The sequence below is a fragment of the Vitis riparia genome, chromosome 9 (genome assembly GCF_004353265.1).
Source record: "Vitis riparia cultivar Riparia Gloire de Montpellier isolate 1030 chromosome 9, EGFV_Vit.rip_1.0, whole genome shotgun sequence".
Lineage (NCBI taxonomy): Eukaryota > Viridiplantae > Streptophyta > Magnoliopsida > Vitales > Vitaceae > Vitis > Vitis riparia.
This window is the reverse complement of record NC_048439.1, coordinates 23,460,289-23,474,463: the sequence shown is the minus strand read 5'-3', so window position 1 is coordinate 23,474,463 and position 14,175 is coordinate 23,460,289. Positions and strand designations below refer to the sequence as shown.

The 14,175-nt window shown below is 32.4% G+C and overlaps 1 protein-coding gene across 1 annotated transcript; it reads left to right on the top strand.

The window, feature by feature from the left end:
* The first annotated feature begins 9,809 nt into the window (after positions 1 to 9,809).
* LOC117922625 (shikimate O-hydroxycinnamoyltransferase-like) lies at positions 9,810 to 12,554 on the top strand. The gene is made up of 2 exons (XM_034840791.1): positions 9,810 to 10,244; positions 11,413 to 12,554. The coding sequence occupies exons 1-2, from the start codon at positions 9,810 to 9,812 to the stop codon at positions 12,388 to 12,390; spliced, it is 1,413 nt and encodes a 470-aa protein (XP_034696682.1). The 3' UTR covers positions 12,391 to 12,554.
* Positions 12,555 to 14,175: the final 1,621 nt, after the last annotated feature.

The following is a 14,175-nucleotide window of genomic DNA, read 5'->3' as shown; positions in this document are numbered from 1 at the left end:
TAAAAATATTTATAATGGAAAAGTTTTAAAAATTTATGGAGTTTTCCCTATATTAAGTATATATCAATTTGATAAATTTAAGTAGATCAATTCATTTATGACCAATAAACAAGTCATACTAGTCTAAATTAAAATTAGAGATACAAATACAATGGAGTATTTTGTTACCATTTTTAATAGAAAATTTCAAAATTTTGACAGAGTTTCCCCTATAGTATGGACATTATTCCAAATACAAATAACCTGATTGTGGAAATAACATCAATATTTATAATCAAACCAAATCCAATAATTGCATAAAGGTAGTATCATAGTAGCTTACATCACAATATCCAAGAAAATTACACGCATACATCACACGGTCTAATAAACTTTATTACTGTTTTGACAATAGCGACGATTGTGGCCACTTTGTTTGCATAACCCACATGTAATAGAAGTTTTGCCCTCTTTAACATCCATTTCATTATGCAAATGACTTAATTTAGGTCATCCACTTGATGCACGTTTCATCGAGTCAAAAGGCATGATAATCGGACCATCATAAGGAGGCCACTCATAGACATTGAAAATGGGATGGAATAAGGGTGCCCAAGTATTATAGTATGATTGTGTACTGTAGTAGTGTTGAATAAGTGGTCTAAAATCAACTGAACGAAAATGACATGCTGCTACATGGGAATCCATATATGAGTGTTTTACCACATGTGTATGCATGCTCATGTAAGTTGACGCGATATGTTCGACCACTAGCTGAGCTACTCTTAGTACCCTTACTAGTCTTCACATGGAATCGTCCTTGGATGTGATAATATCAAACAATCTCATGAGATCCTGCCTTAACCACATTTACCTTAATCTTAGCATTGACATATGGAGTGTATTCCTCATTTGAAGCAAGTCAATTAGCACCTTGTTCCATTCTCACAACAAAGTAACCATTTAGGTGAAAAAATGTCAATTGAACCAAAGCAGTTATGGGTAAGCTATGAGCCTCTTTAAGCACACTATTGAACACCTCTGACATGTTTGTAGTCATGATGTCATACCTTCGACCTTCATCATGAGAGAGCACACATTTCTTAAAAGGGATTGCTTTCAACCATTGTTGTGTGGTTGCATTAATCCTCCCAATTGTATTCATATGTTTATTAAAATTTTCAATCTTGGTTGCTAAGGCTGCTCTGTACATCAAATTTTTCAATATTTTATCCTTGAATCGAGTCATAAAATTGTTGGCAAGATGATGCATACAAAACCTATGATATGCGTATGGTTCAAACCAACCAAGATGAACATCGCTCATTGTAGCCATAATGCCTGGATGTCGATCTGATATAGCACAAAGTTCTCTCCTATGAGTTATTGTAGTTCTAATACATGCCAAAAACCACCCCCATCTATCAATATTCTCACCATCTGTTAGGGCAAAAGCCAATGGGAATAATTGATTATTTCCATTATAACCCATAACAATCATTAAAGTTCCTTTATACTTCCCAAACAAATGTGTACCGTCAATACTGAGTACGGGCCGATAATATTTGAATCCTTCAATAGATGGATGAAATGTCCAAAAAACTCGTTGAAATATCTTTGTATTCTCCATAATACCAGGAAATGTTTTTGAAATTACAACACATCCTGGATTTTCTTACTCTAAGGCAATGAAAAAATATGGCACCTTTGCAGATGACTTATAAAAATCATCAAAGAAGTTTGTAAGTGCTTTAAGCATCACTTTAGATGCCTTCTTGTATGATATTTGGTATCCGAATTTCTCCACAATACTTGCTTGAATAGCAATCACTGACAATGTGAATTATGCCTTAATCATTCCTTGGATATGACTAGCAATCAAGTTGGAATCTAATTGTTGATGGTCCCGATTCAAGTAAGGATTTACACATTTGTGCGAACTATTGTATTTATTGATTGCAAATAAAGTTGTACCTTTTGCAACCATAGTATGAAGTTTCCATGGACATTGAGATTGCTCAGCCTTCTTGCATCTTAAGATGAACAACTTTTTAGTTGATGAAACAACAACATACTCTTGGTGTGCACTAATAGAGTACAACTTCGCAGCACGTTATAAATCTGCTTTTGAATTAAAAACTTGGTCAACCATGAACTCTCCACCTGAGTTTCCAATATTAGTGTTCCCCCATGGGGTCCAGTCACTTGAAACGACATTACCAATGTTTTCTACATTTTCAAACTACAAAGATGGTGCCGAGTGATACTGAATAGAGGAAAACTCTATTGGGTCCTCAGAATCTAGGTTATTTGACATATCACAACCTTTCCCATCTACAGAGACATATCTCTCTTGTTCACTTTCCATTGCTTCGTGAAGAGCTAAGAAAGATAAAACAACATTAACATTATTGTTTTCCTCATCCATAAATTCAAATACCTCATGGCCATCATGTTGAACATCTCCTACTCTCTCACTTTGATCATCACCTTCTTGGGATTCACATTCATCTTCATCTTCATCTGCTCTACACTCATAAGTCATTGCAACTAGGGCACTACTAGGTTCACAACCATACTCAAATTCCTCAACATTATCATTTTCTCTGAGTAATAAATGTGTGAAGTTACCCAATAATTGCCCTCTCACTCATGGTTGTACTGGCACTTGTTCAATATACAATTCAATTTTGTCCATTCTAAATGTGTTAATCAATTTCAACATTTGGGATAAACTATTATCATCCCATATTGGACAAGGTTGGAACCTATTTTCCATTTTTAAAGGATACCTGCAGTTGAGGACTAATTGTAATTGTTTTTTGTCAATGTCAGTTCTCGAGTATATCATAGATAACAAGTGTTCATATGTTGAACTAACAGGCACATCCAAAGGCACAATTACAACTTGATCTCCAACATACTTTACATATGTTTCTGTCCTCAACATTTTTCCTTTACCAAAGTAAATTCTAGGAACAATATATTCAAACATGATTTACCTACAAAAAATACAATATCAAATGGTTTAATAATCAATGAAAATAATAGCAAGTCTTTGTGTTTTGAACTTAACATACTTGTTTATTAAAATAATTACAAAACACACATACAATTATGCTCAAGAGAAATTGCATATAATCTTTTAACACGTGAATACACAATTATATAATAAAACACCTTCTTACACATTAGGGAGAAAAATATAAATCACTTCATAATAATAAATTTTTTATTTAAATAGTTATCTATGATACAAATATATTCATAGATAAATGTTTCATAGAATTTTTATTTAAAACTTAGATAGTGGGTTATAAATCAATAAATGTTTAGTTTAACCTAAAAGGCTAAACAATTACAAGAATCTCAAAATTAAATAAAAAAATTTGTTGATAAAATATCATATATTAAAATAAAATTAAATGTTATCAACCATTAAATAATATATAATTTAAATAATTATGTTGTTATTCATAAATCACTTGATATTTGATTAAACCTAAAAGTCGAAAAAGATTTTAAATCTTAAAATTAAATAAAAGATAAATCACCACAAAAAATATATTAATAAAATATCAAATACACAATTATAGAAAAAATCATTCATATATATATATATATATATATATATATATATATATATATAAACATTATTTGAATATTAAAAATGAAAACAATTAAACATTTTATAAATCTATTGAATATTAATTTTAATTTTAATAAAATTGATGCCAATAGGATGACCCTTCTCAAATCAGCCACCAATCATCAAAAGTAGACTTGTAACCTTATTGGTGTACCTGAGGTGAAATTGTCTTTTCCTTTTACATAGCTGAAACAACACATTCATTTATCTTGTTCTTGTTGTGGATTCAGCCAATTAATATAAGGTAATTCTGGGAGCATGTTTGCGGCCTTGCAACAAATCCAGGCATGAACTCAGCTGACCCCTATAACTACTTGACTATATTGTCTTCTCATAGTTTTGCTCAATATTTTATTTGACCATGCATCTGTGATTTTTTTTTTGGAATTTGTAGGACATCAAAGGCGAAGTTAACTTGGGTGCTACTAAAAAATCTTTGCCTATGGATCCATCAATTTATGGGCCAACAATTTTGCAATCAAAATTAGGACTAGGTGGTGCAAGTAACATTGCCTCACCCTACTTAAAAACTAGGAGATATTTTTATATGGACATATTTTTTGTGTTACTATGAGCAGAATAATGATTGATGTTATTTCCTCTTTTGTCAAGACCATATGGGTACATAATGGTGTTAGTGGAATAACATAGAATAAATTGGGCACCTCCTATTTTTGGTTAAGACAAATGCCAACAGCTAAAAGTTAATATAAGAGAAGGGCTAATGCCTTGATCTAAGGCTTGAAAATCTCGTATGATAGTTTCAAGATTGTTTATGACTTTTTCTTGGGAGGTTTTCTAGTCACTTAGATGTGTTAATGGCGTTAATACAGTCTCATATTTGATGTTATCTTCTAAATCTTGTTAGTACTAGGTTTTATGTATTTAATACAATCTCATAGTTGCTTTTATCTTCTAAATCTTGCCAATTTTCATATGTTCCACCCATGAACATTGATAACTTATTATGAGCCTAACAAAGAATTAAAAATAAGGTCTCAAACTTATGGTTATAGAAAATCAAATCCCAAGAATAGCCAAGCAGAGTCTAAATCAAGTAGAGTTGAAATATTGAAAATTTTAAAACTATTTAGTTTGAGACTCCTTAAAGGATGCAAATAATGCCTTAAATCTCAAGACAAGAACTAACCCATTATGACTCTGTTTTAACCCTCATAACTTTCCCCTTTCTAGCTCTATCTCTCACCACTAGATCATATTCCTGAATTTTAAGGTCAACCAAGCAATAGGGAATTTGAAACCCACCAAGTAAGAAAAAGATTAGAATACTCAGGACCACTAATGAAACCAACTAGCTCTATTTTATCATAGAGGAATGGGTCCATCGAGTGACTCACATTGTAGAGGAAATTCTGATATCATTTTCTGGAGTTCTACCCCACCCAAATGACAAGTCAAACATGCACGCTTTAGCATTACTTTCCTCTATTTTCTAGGCAACCAAACATTCCCAGAGTTTGGAGAATGATGTAGAAACAGAAAACAACCCCACACCTTCAATCTCTTAGCTTAAGATAAAGCCCTATTCATTAGCCCTTGAAAAGTGGAGTACTCCGATTTTTTCTGTTTCTATAACAAAAAATCAGTGCTCGTTCCCTTCATTTTTGGAGTTCTTAAGAGTGGTTCCCTTCATTTTTGGAGTTTGTAATTGTGGTACCCTCCATTTTTGGTATATTTAACACAAAAAAATTCATGGTGGCCCCCCATTCCATATTCATTTTCTTTACCAAAACAAAACTGACCTTTTTCTTTCTGCCAAGCTCACAATGAAAATAAAATAAAAAACCAAACACATCTTTACCAAGCTCAAGATGAAAATCAAATACAACAACAAACTAAAATATGTGAAAACCAAACATATTTACAAAAAATAAAATAAAATAAAATAAATTTTATGTAAACTGAAAAACTCATAAATCTTACTTGAACAATGACAGAACAAGATTAAAATTTGGAAAATATTGAATTTGAGCGAAGGATGAACCAAAGACAACCAGATGCAACGGGAGACAACAGGAAGGACGAATAAGAAGACAAAACCCTAAAGGTAAGAAACCTAATCGAAAAAGGAAAGGAACTGAAAATGATTCAAAACCGTAGTTGGTAACTACGGTTTTGACCGATTTAAAAAAAAATCAAAACCGTAATTGGTGACTATGGTTTCTTAACTTGGACTCCTACGTGGCACAAACACACTAGATTGGGCATTATTTTGGAAATCGGTTTACTTTCCGAATTTTTTTTTAAATATCCTATTTTGGGTCAAAACTTCGAGATAGAAAAGATAATCAAATGTCTCTTTTAAGACAATGTTAAGGAGCCAAGACATAACCATGTTGTTGTATTAGGATCAGATTTAAACTGTAGGATCATCGACCATGGGTTGTGAAAAAGTGTCATCTACGAATTTGAGCTTATTCTTTGCGTTGAGGGCCATCATCATGGCCCAACTCCATGTATTATAGTTCGGACCAGTGAGGAGACGCAAAACGAACACCAAGCTTAGATGATTGCCGCTATGCAAGAAAAAGGGGCTATTGTTGTCCTCCATGAAAGACAGATCCGATTGCACTACAGTGCTACCAAATGGAGGGGGTGTGAAGGGCTGAAATCTATTAGCATTATTATATTGACCACCATAAGCCATTTTAGAGAGCAGCTGAGGTAAGACGCTCTAATGCCATATTACAAAGGGAGAATGGAGAGAAAATGATAGATTCTCATTCAATTGATTGATCAGAATAAGTTGTAGTATAGGTATATAAAGCAAAGAAGCCAAAAAGCTTTACATCATGGAAGTCACGTATAAGGAGCTGTAGAGATCAACTAAAAAACAACTTAACCAACTATTGGTTACAATAGAAAAGAAAAATAACAAAAATAAAATAGGCTAATTAATATGCTAAAAACAAGCATAACTTATTGGGAGAATTATATTTTGGGGGTAAATGGGCCCCCAAATTAACAAAAGGTCCATATAACTCTTCAAATTGAGTTGAAAGATATGAAATAGTAACGGACAAATATACCCTTTATGAACACATATAAAATATTTTATAAAATTAAGTTAAATAATTTTTTTTTCAAAAATACTAAATTAAATAAAAGTAGTTTTCAAAAATATTAAATTAAATAATTTTTTTTTTCAAAAATATTAAATTAATTTTTTTTCAAAAATATTAAATTAAATTAAAGTATTTAAAAAAATATTAAATTAAATATTTTTTTAAATATTAAATTAAATAAATTTATTTTTAAAAAATATGAAATTAAATAAATTTATTTTAAAAAAATATTAAATTAAATAAAAGTATTTTAAAAAATATTAAATTACATAAAAGTATTTTTTAAAAATATTAAATTAAATAAAAAAATTAAATTAAATAAAAGTATTTTTCAAAAATATTAATTTTTTTTTTCTCAAAATCAACAAAGGGCATTTTTGAAAATACTGAAGAATGATATCCTTCAACTCAATTTCCATACTTTCATTGGGTTTTGAACTCAATTTGAAGAATTACATGCACTTTTTGTTAATTTGGAGGCCCATCTACCCCCAAAACATAATTCTCCCTAACTTATTTTCGCTATGTTGGCTTTCCATGATTTATTGTTCCATATCATTTGAATTTAATAAAAATAAATTAAAAAATAATCTAATTTTCTAATTTTGGTTATAAAATGATAGCTTCTATCAAAAAAATTTGTAAAAATGACTTGCATGAGCAAAGTTAACAAATATAAATATTTTGAAAATTACTTTTGGTTTTACTAATAGGAAAGAAAAAAAATCTATCACTTTTTATTTAATTTAAGAAACTTTTAAAAATAGTATATATCAGTGAAAATTCAGGATAACTAAATCTATACACAAGCATATATACTTAAAGTTTTCCACCCAAAGGCTTTCTTTAAAGGCTACTAAATGAGTAGCTACAAACACCATAATCTTTTCTGTAATTAACGCTTTAAGCTCTAAAATTTTTGGATGAACCTTGGACAGTATGTTAGTTAGGTTACAATTTTAGAATAAATACAAAAAACGAAGATTATTGTATAAAACTGGAAAGAAGTCTTCTTGTTCCCAAAGGGAATTCAAACATCCTTAAGGAAATTTGCTTGGTGTGTGTGTTTTATATAGAGGTAAGGTCGGACTCGAATCTGTCCCGTTACCACACATATGTCAGCATATGTTGATTATACCCCATGGTCATTCATAATATAACACATCAGCATTTTGTGTTATGTTGGTGTTGGAAAAATATCTAAAAGACAACATAGATAAATACCTCTAGAGGAAGCTTGACAATTTGAATATAGCTTATTATTATAGGTCTCTTTTGCTGCAAAATCTTTTTGCAATCAAGAGCTACAAGAGTCCTTTGTATCTTTCCATCCTCTAAAATCAAAGGTAGGTACGAAAATTGCTTACCTAACTAGAAAAGGCTCCAATCAGGGGAGAGAAAAATTTGTACAAAATTTGTTTTAGGTTTTAAGGTTACGTTTGGTTCAAGAGAATCTGAAGAAAAAAAATAGAAAGAAACAATCAAAGGAAACAAAAAGTGTTAATTATGGATCAGGTACAAAACAAATTCAAAATTTAACATCTCCTCATTGGATGTCATAAAATGAATTTTGAACGTTCTTCTCTCAATCTCATGTCCAAGTATAACTTTATATACCAACATGACAAGAAAGTGAAAGGTATGCCACATATGTTAGCAAAATATGTAAACCAACACATCACATCACTCAAAAAATATCTCACAACATAAATTGGTGGAACACAAATTCAAAATTCAAAATTTAACATCTCCTCATTGGATGTCATAAAATGAATTTTGAACTTTCCTCTCTCAATCTTCTCTCAATCTCATGTCCAAGTTAAACTTTATATACCAACATGACAAGAAGGAGAAAGGTTAGCAAAATATGTAACCAACACATCACATCACTCAAAAAATATCTCACAACATAAATTGGTGGAACACAATAGATCAAGCATTTTTAACCTCCACAAGTAATTGCTTACTTCAAAGGAATGTTTAACCTTTAACTCATATATATACCTATTTATACTCATATATATATATGCATGCTCATCTCACTCTATTTTTATTTTTGGAATACTAACCCTATTTTTAATTTTAGTTGGCAAATATAATTCATCTTCAATGATGTCCCATATTTCATAGTGTAGAAGATTGCAAATATATTCTATGTCAATTCTATTTTTCCAAAATTACCATAATCACTTCCATTAAAAAGTGGGCTATTGATTCATTAAAAACCTTCCATGATGGATGAACTTAATTATTTAACCATGTTTCTATTTAAGAAGTATATGTAGCTTTGATACCAATTATAAAGTCAATCTACCCAACCTAAGTATACACTCAATAGGGACAAATAAATCGAGTGTCGGGCACTTTTAATGTTTTTTAATAGATCTTCAAAACAATAAAAAATTGTAATAATAATAAAATTGAAATCACAATAAAAGAAAAGGTGCAAAGATAGAGAAAATCCAAACACAAAGATTTATAATAAGGTGATCGCCCCAATCATTACTAACCCTGTATCCCATTCCCTCGATCTGAGTTGTGGTATGTGTGATCTCATAAGCCACATATTTCGTTTCTCATATGAAACACATGCAATATACTTCTATTTTCTTCTTGGTAGGGTGGCTACCTCTACAAGTCAACAATTGAGTGATTCATGCCCAAAAGCACCTGATATTTCATTTACTTTGGCCCAAGATTGGCATCTCCATGGGAATATGTAAAAGAAGAATCAAAATCCCATAAATCAAGCCTAGTCAATGTCCATTATTAATTACTCCGAAAAATTCCATTTATGGTGACCTTGTCTTTAGCTAATTTTAACATTTATCTGGTCGGCCCTCCCCTGTATATGAATTTACAACATCCTACCACTATCCCATTGGGTGCTGCAACTAGATGCATACGGGGTTGACCGTTGACATTGGAAATGCAAATATGTTTCACGATGACGCTGATCGGTTATTGTGGCAATCTTTATCTAGATGCATACGGGGTTGCAAAAAAGGATCTCTTTCATTGCTACCTAGGGGCCTATAAATCCACTCCTGCTCTTCATCCCCTCTGCATATTTCCTTCTCTCTTGGCTAAAAACCATGGGTGGTGGAGGAAAGTGCTTCACGGTGACTGTGACCAGGAAAGAGCTAGTGGCAGCGGTGGTGCCAATGCAGGAGCATTGGCTGCCGCTATCTAACCTCGATCTGCTTCTGCCTCCTATAGACGTGAGTGTGTTTTTCTGTTACAAGAAGCCCCATCAGAATGCTAATGGAGGTGATGACTTCACCTTTGGGTCCATGGTTGGGGTTCTGAGGAAAGCCTTGGCCCAAGCACTGGTCTCCTATTATGCTTTTGCAGGGGAAGTTGTGAGTAACTCAGTGGGTGAACCTGAACTTCTATGCAATAACCGAGGGGTGGATTTCATGGAGGCTTACGCAGATGCAAAACTTCATGACCTCAGCTTGTACAACCCTGACGACAGTATTGAAGGCAAGCTTGTCCCCAAGAAGCAGCACGGTGTCCTCTGTGCGCAGGTAACGCTGCTCCCTCTCTCTCTCACTCACACACACATCATGATATTGTAGGCAGGGTTCAAAGTATTGGCCGAGTCCGGTACGACTCAGCCGAGTCATATCCGCCTCGACACCTGCCGTGACAAGACCGATACAAGATACAGTATAATGTAGAAACTCAGCTAGGAATCGATTAGACTCGGCTAACTCGTCTGAGTTTCCGAGTTAACTCAGTTAGGTTACAGAGATTTTTCAATTTTTCATAAAAAAAAATAAATAAATAAATAAATAAATCAGAGATTGCCCTTTCAAAATCAAACACCTATTCTAAAATTTTAAACCATCAATGAGAAGATCAAAGAAGAAAAAATCCAACCTGTGACTCGTTCGAAAATAAACGGAGAAACCACCGAAGGATGAGGGCATGATTTATGATTTACTTACCTGATTTTCCTCAAAATTGAGCATTACTGAAGGGTGGAGCTTTGGTGTCGGCGGTGGTGACTCGTCAAGTGGACTAAATCTTTCACCGACGACATCGACAAGACAACCCCCTCACAGTCAGATTGCTCCCCCTCCCATGTTAGGTCTTGCATGGTTGCAAATTTGCGATTACAGGTGGTGTCGTCTGTTGTGGGTCTTGACAACAATGGTGGTGTGTGAGGGTGGGAGATTGGGAGCTAAAATTAGTAAAGTAAAAAACTGCCTTTTATATGGATTTACATGGAGAATTGAGTCCCCGATTTACATGGAAAATACCTTCCATATAAACACTTTAATATGATGTAATAGTAACATATTAGGAGAATTGAATACTCGATTTACTAAATTAAAATGATATGAAAGGTATAGATGAGGTTTAATGATAAATTAAAGTGTTTATATGGCAAAGTGAAAATTAAATCCTCAATTTTTAATATTATCACAAATAACTTTGAGCTAAATGTAAAAAATAAAATTGTTATATTAAAATTTTCAGCTTATTTAATTATATCTATTTTATTTTTTAATTTATATAATATTTTTTATAATTTTTTGAAAATTTTAATTATCTTATTTTATGTATCCCCCGATACCGAACCGATATGCCTCATGACCCTCCAAGGCAATGACCGATACCGCAAATTTGAACCATGATTATCGGGGCATTATTACTCTATGTGATAAAACAAATGAAGGAAAATGACAGGTGACTGAGCTCAAATGTGGTGGACTCGTGGTGGGCTGTACATTCGATCATCGGATAGCTGACGCATATTCTGCTAATATGTTCCTAGTTTCATGGGCTGAGATGGCCTTGTGCAAGCCATTATCCGTGGTTCCATCTTTCCGGCGCTCTCTCCTCAACATTAGACGTCCAGGCTCCTACGATCCCTCCCTGGATGAAATGTACGTCCTTATATCAGCCTTACCTCCTCCCAGAGCTCCGCAGCCGGGCGGTGCTGATCCTTTCATAAACCGCATATACTATGTCACGGCCGAACAGCTCAGTCTACTCCAAACACTAGCCAGTACCAGCAAGGGCAGCTCCTACAAGAGAACTAAACTAGAGTCTTTCAGTGCATTTTTGTGGAAGATGGTCGCGGCAAGCGCTGTCATGGAAAATGATAATAAAAAGACATGCAAGATGGGCATCGTGGTGGACGGAAGAAGGCGGTTAAGCAGTGGAGACGAGGATAAATCAGCAGTGATGGCCTCTTACTTTGGAAATGTGCTGTCAATCCCCTTTGGTGAGAAGATGATAGATGAACTGAAAGAGAAACCCTTGAGTTGGGTGGCAGATGCCGTTCACGAGTACCTGGAAGGGGCAGTGACAAAGGAGCATTTCTTGGGCCTCATCGACTGGGTTGAGGCTCACCGTCCAGAGCCTGCTTTAGCAAAGACATACTGCAGTGGCAGCAGCGATGGACCGGCATTTGTGGTATCATCAGGGCAGAGATTCGCAGTGTCAAAGGTGGATTTCGGGTGGGGTAGGCCGGCTCTGGGGTCATACCATTTTCCATGGGATGGGGAAGCTGGATACGTGATGCCAATGCCAAGTCCGGCCAGAGAAGGTGACTGGGTGGTGTACATGCACCTCTTGAAAGGGCAGATAGAGTTGATTGAGACTGAGGCCGCCCATGTCTTTAGACCTTTAACATCTGAATATCTCAACTTGATCAGCTGAAATTGGCTTACATCCATATGACTTCTTAGATTCTTCATCCCTCCACCTTATAGTTTATCAGGTCCTTCTAATTTCTCTTTCCAATATGGTGAATGTCTTGGTCATAATATGAAGAGTGAATTTTTGGAGTGATATAATGAAGTTCTGAGGATTGTGTATGATAATGGTAAGACCCTAAGGAGTACTATTTTCTTCTTTCTCCCAAAAAAATATACACAAAACTCAACAATGAAAAATTAATTTCCTCTTTCCGATTCACTAACCTTTAAAGCTTTAGTTATAGGTTATAAGCTCCAGAATTCATGATCTTGACGAAGTATATACTGAAAAGAAGAATTTTTGAGGCCCTACCAGCTTTGAGGATCACGGCCCACAAAAGGAAACAAAGTATATCTACCTTTTCAATTTTAATGTAAAGTGAGAAAAACTATTACCTCTTCATATATTTTATTAGTTGAGGACAAAGTATATCTACCACTTCAAAAGTTGTTGACAAATACACTTACACTTTTTTTTTTTTTTTCTATTTCCCTCGTATCAACTCTCTCACACATTCTCACCTGTTACCACCTTCCTACTTTTTTGCTTTTTTCTATTTTCCTTTTTTCCATCCCTAACCATCATATTCATTGCCACATATTATTATATTAGAAAAACTGAGACTACTATAAAAATATATGAAAAAAGGAATCTTAAATTTTTTTTAAATTACTATTATATTAATCTATTAAAAAATAATTTGAAATACATACATTTTTAATGTGTCATCTAATTATTCCCTAGATCGGACTTCTTTACATAAATATTTTCCTTCCTTTTAGATTTATTATTATTATTATTTTATTATTTAGAATTTTTTTTTTTCACTTTCTAAGAGGTGTTTGTTTAATTTCTAGAAGGAAAAAAATCTCAAATAATAATAATAATAATCAACTTAGGGACACATGCACGTGGAAGAGTCTTGTGAATTAATGTTGATGACATCACAAGTAAAATGATTATTTTAAGAAATAATTAGATGATTCATTAACAAGTGCATATATTTCAAATTATTTTTAAACAAATGAAGATATTACTGATTTAAAAATTTTGGGATTCTTTTTTCATATATTTTCATATTAGTGAGTCAAAACCCTCTTTTCCTTATCATATTTCTTATTATTATTTTTCTCTTTTTCATTTGACATTTCTTTTAATATGTTCATTTATTCTCTCATAAAATTTCTTTAATTTTAATTATTTTTGGACATATTAAATTAAAATGATAATATAAAATAAATAGGTAATATAACAATTTAAATAAAAACACAAATATATAATGAAAAAAATAAAAATATTATCCCACAAATAATATACTTGATGATTTCAAATATTAATTATAATAATACATTTGATAAATTAAGTTTTAAATTTAAAATTTATATTTTATTATTTATAGGTTTATGATATTATATTTTTTATATTATCATTAAATAAAAGATTTATTTATTTTATAAATTCTATCACATGTAAAAGTAAAAATATCTTTGTAATACTATTTTACTAATTTTATTATTTTTATTTTTACTTTAAATTTATTATATCAAAATTTAGTAAATGATGGTGCTTTTATTTTTCTTTCTTTATTTTTTTAGTTTTAACTTCATCATGGATCTAACTTTTTGTTTGGTTAAAATCTTTAATTTTTTAAATAAAAGAAAATATATTTTTCATAAAAAAAAAAAAAAAAAAATTGTATCTAACCTTTTATATTAATTTCCTAAGAAAGAGGTACATCAATTCCTA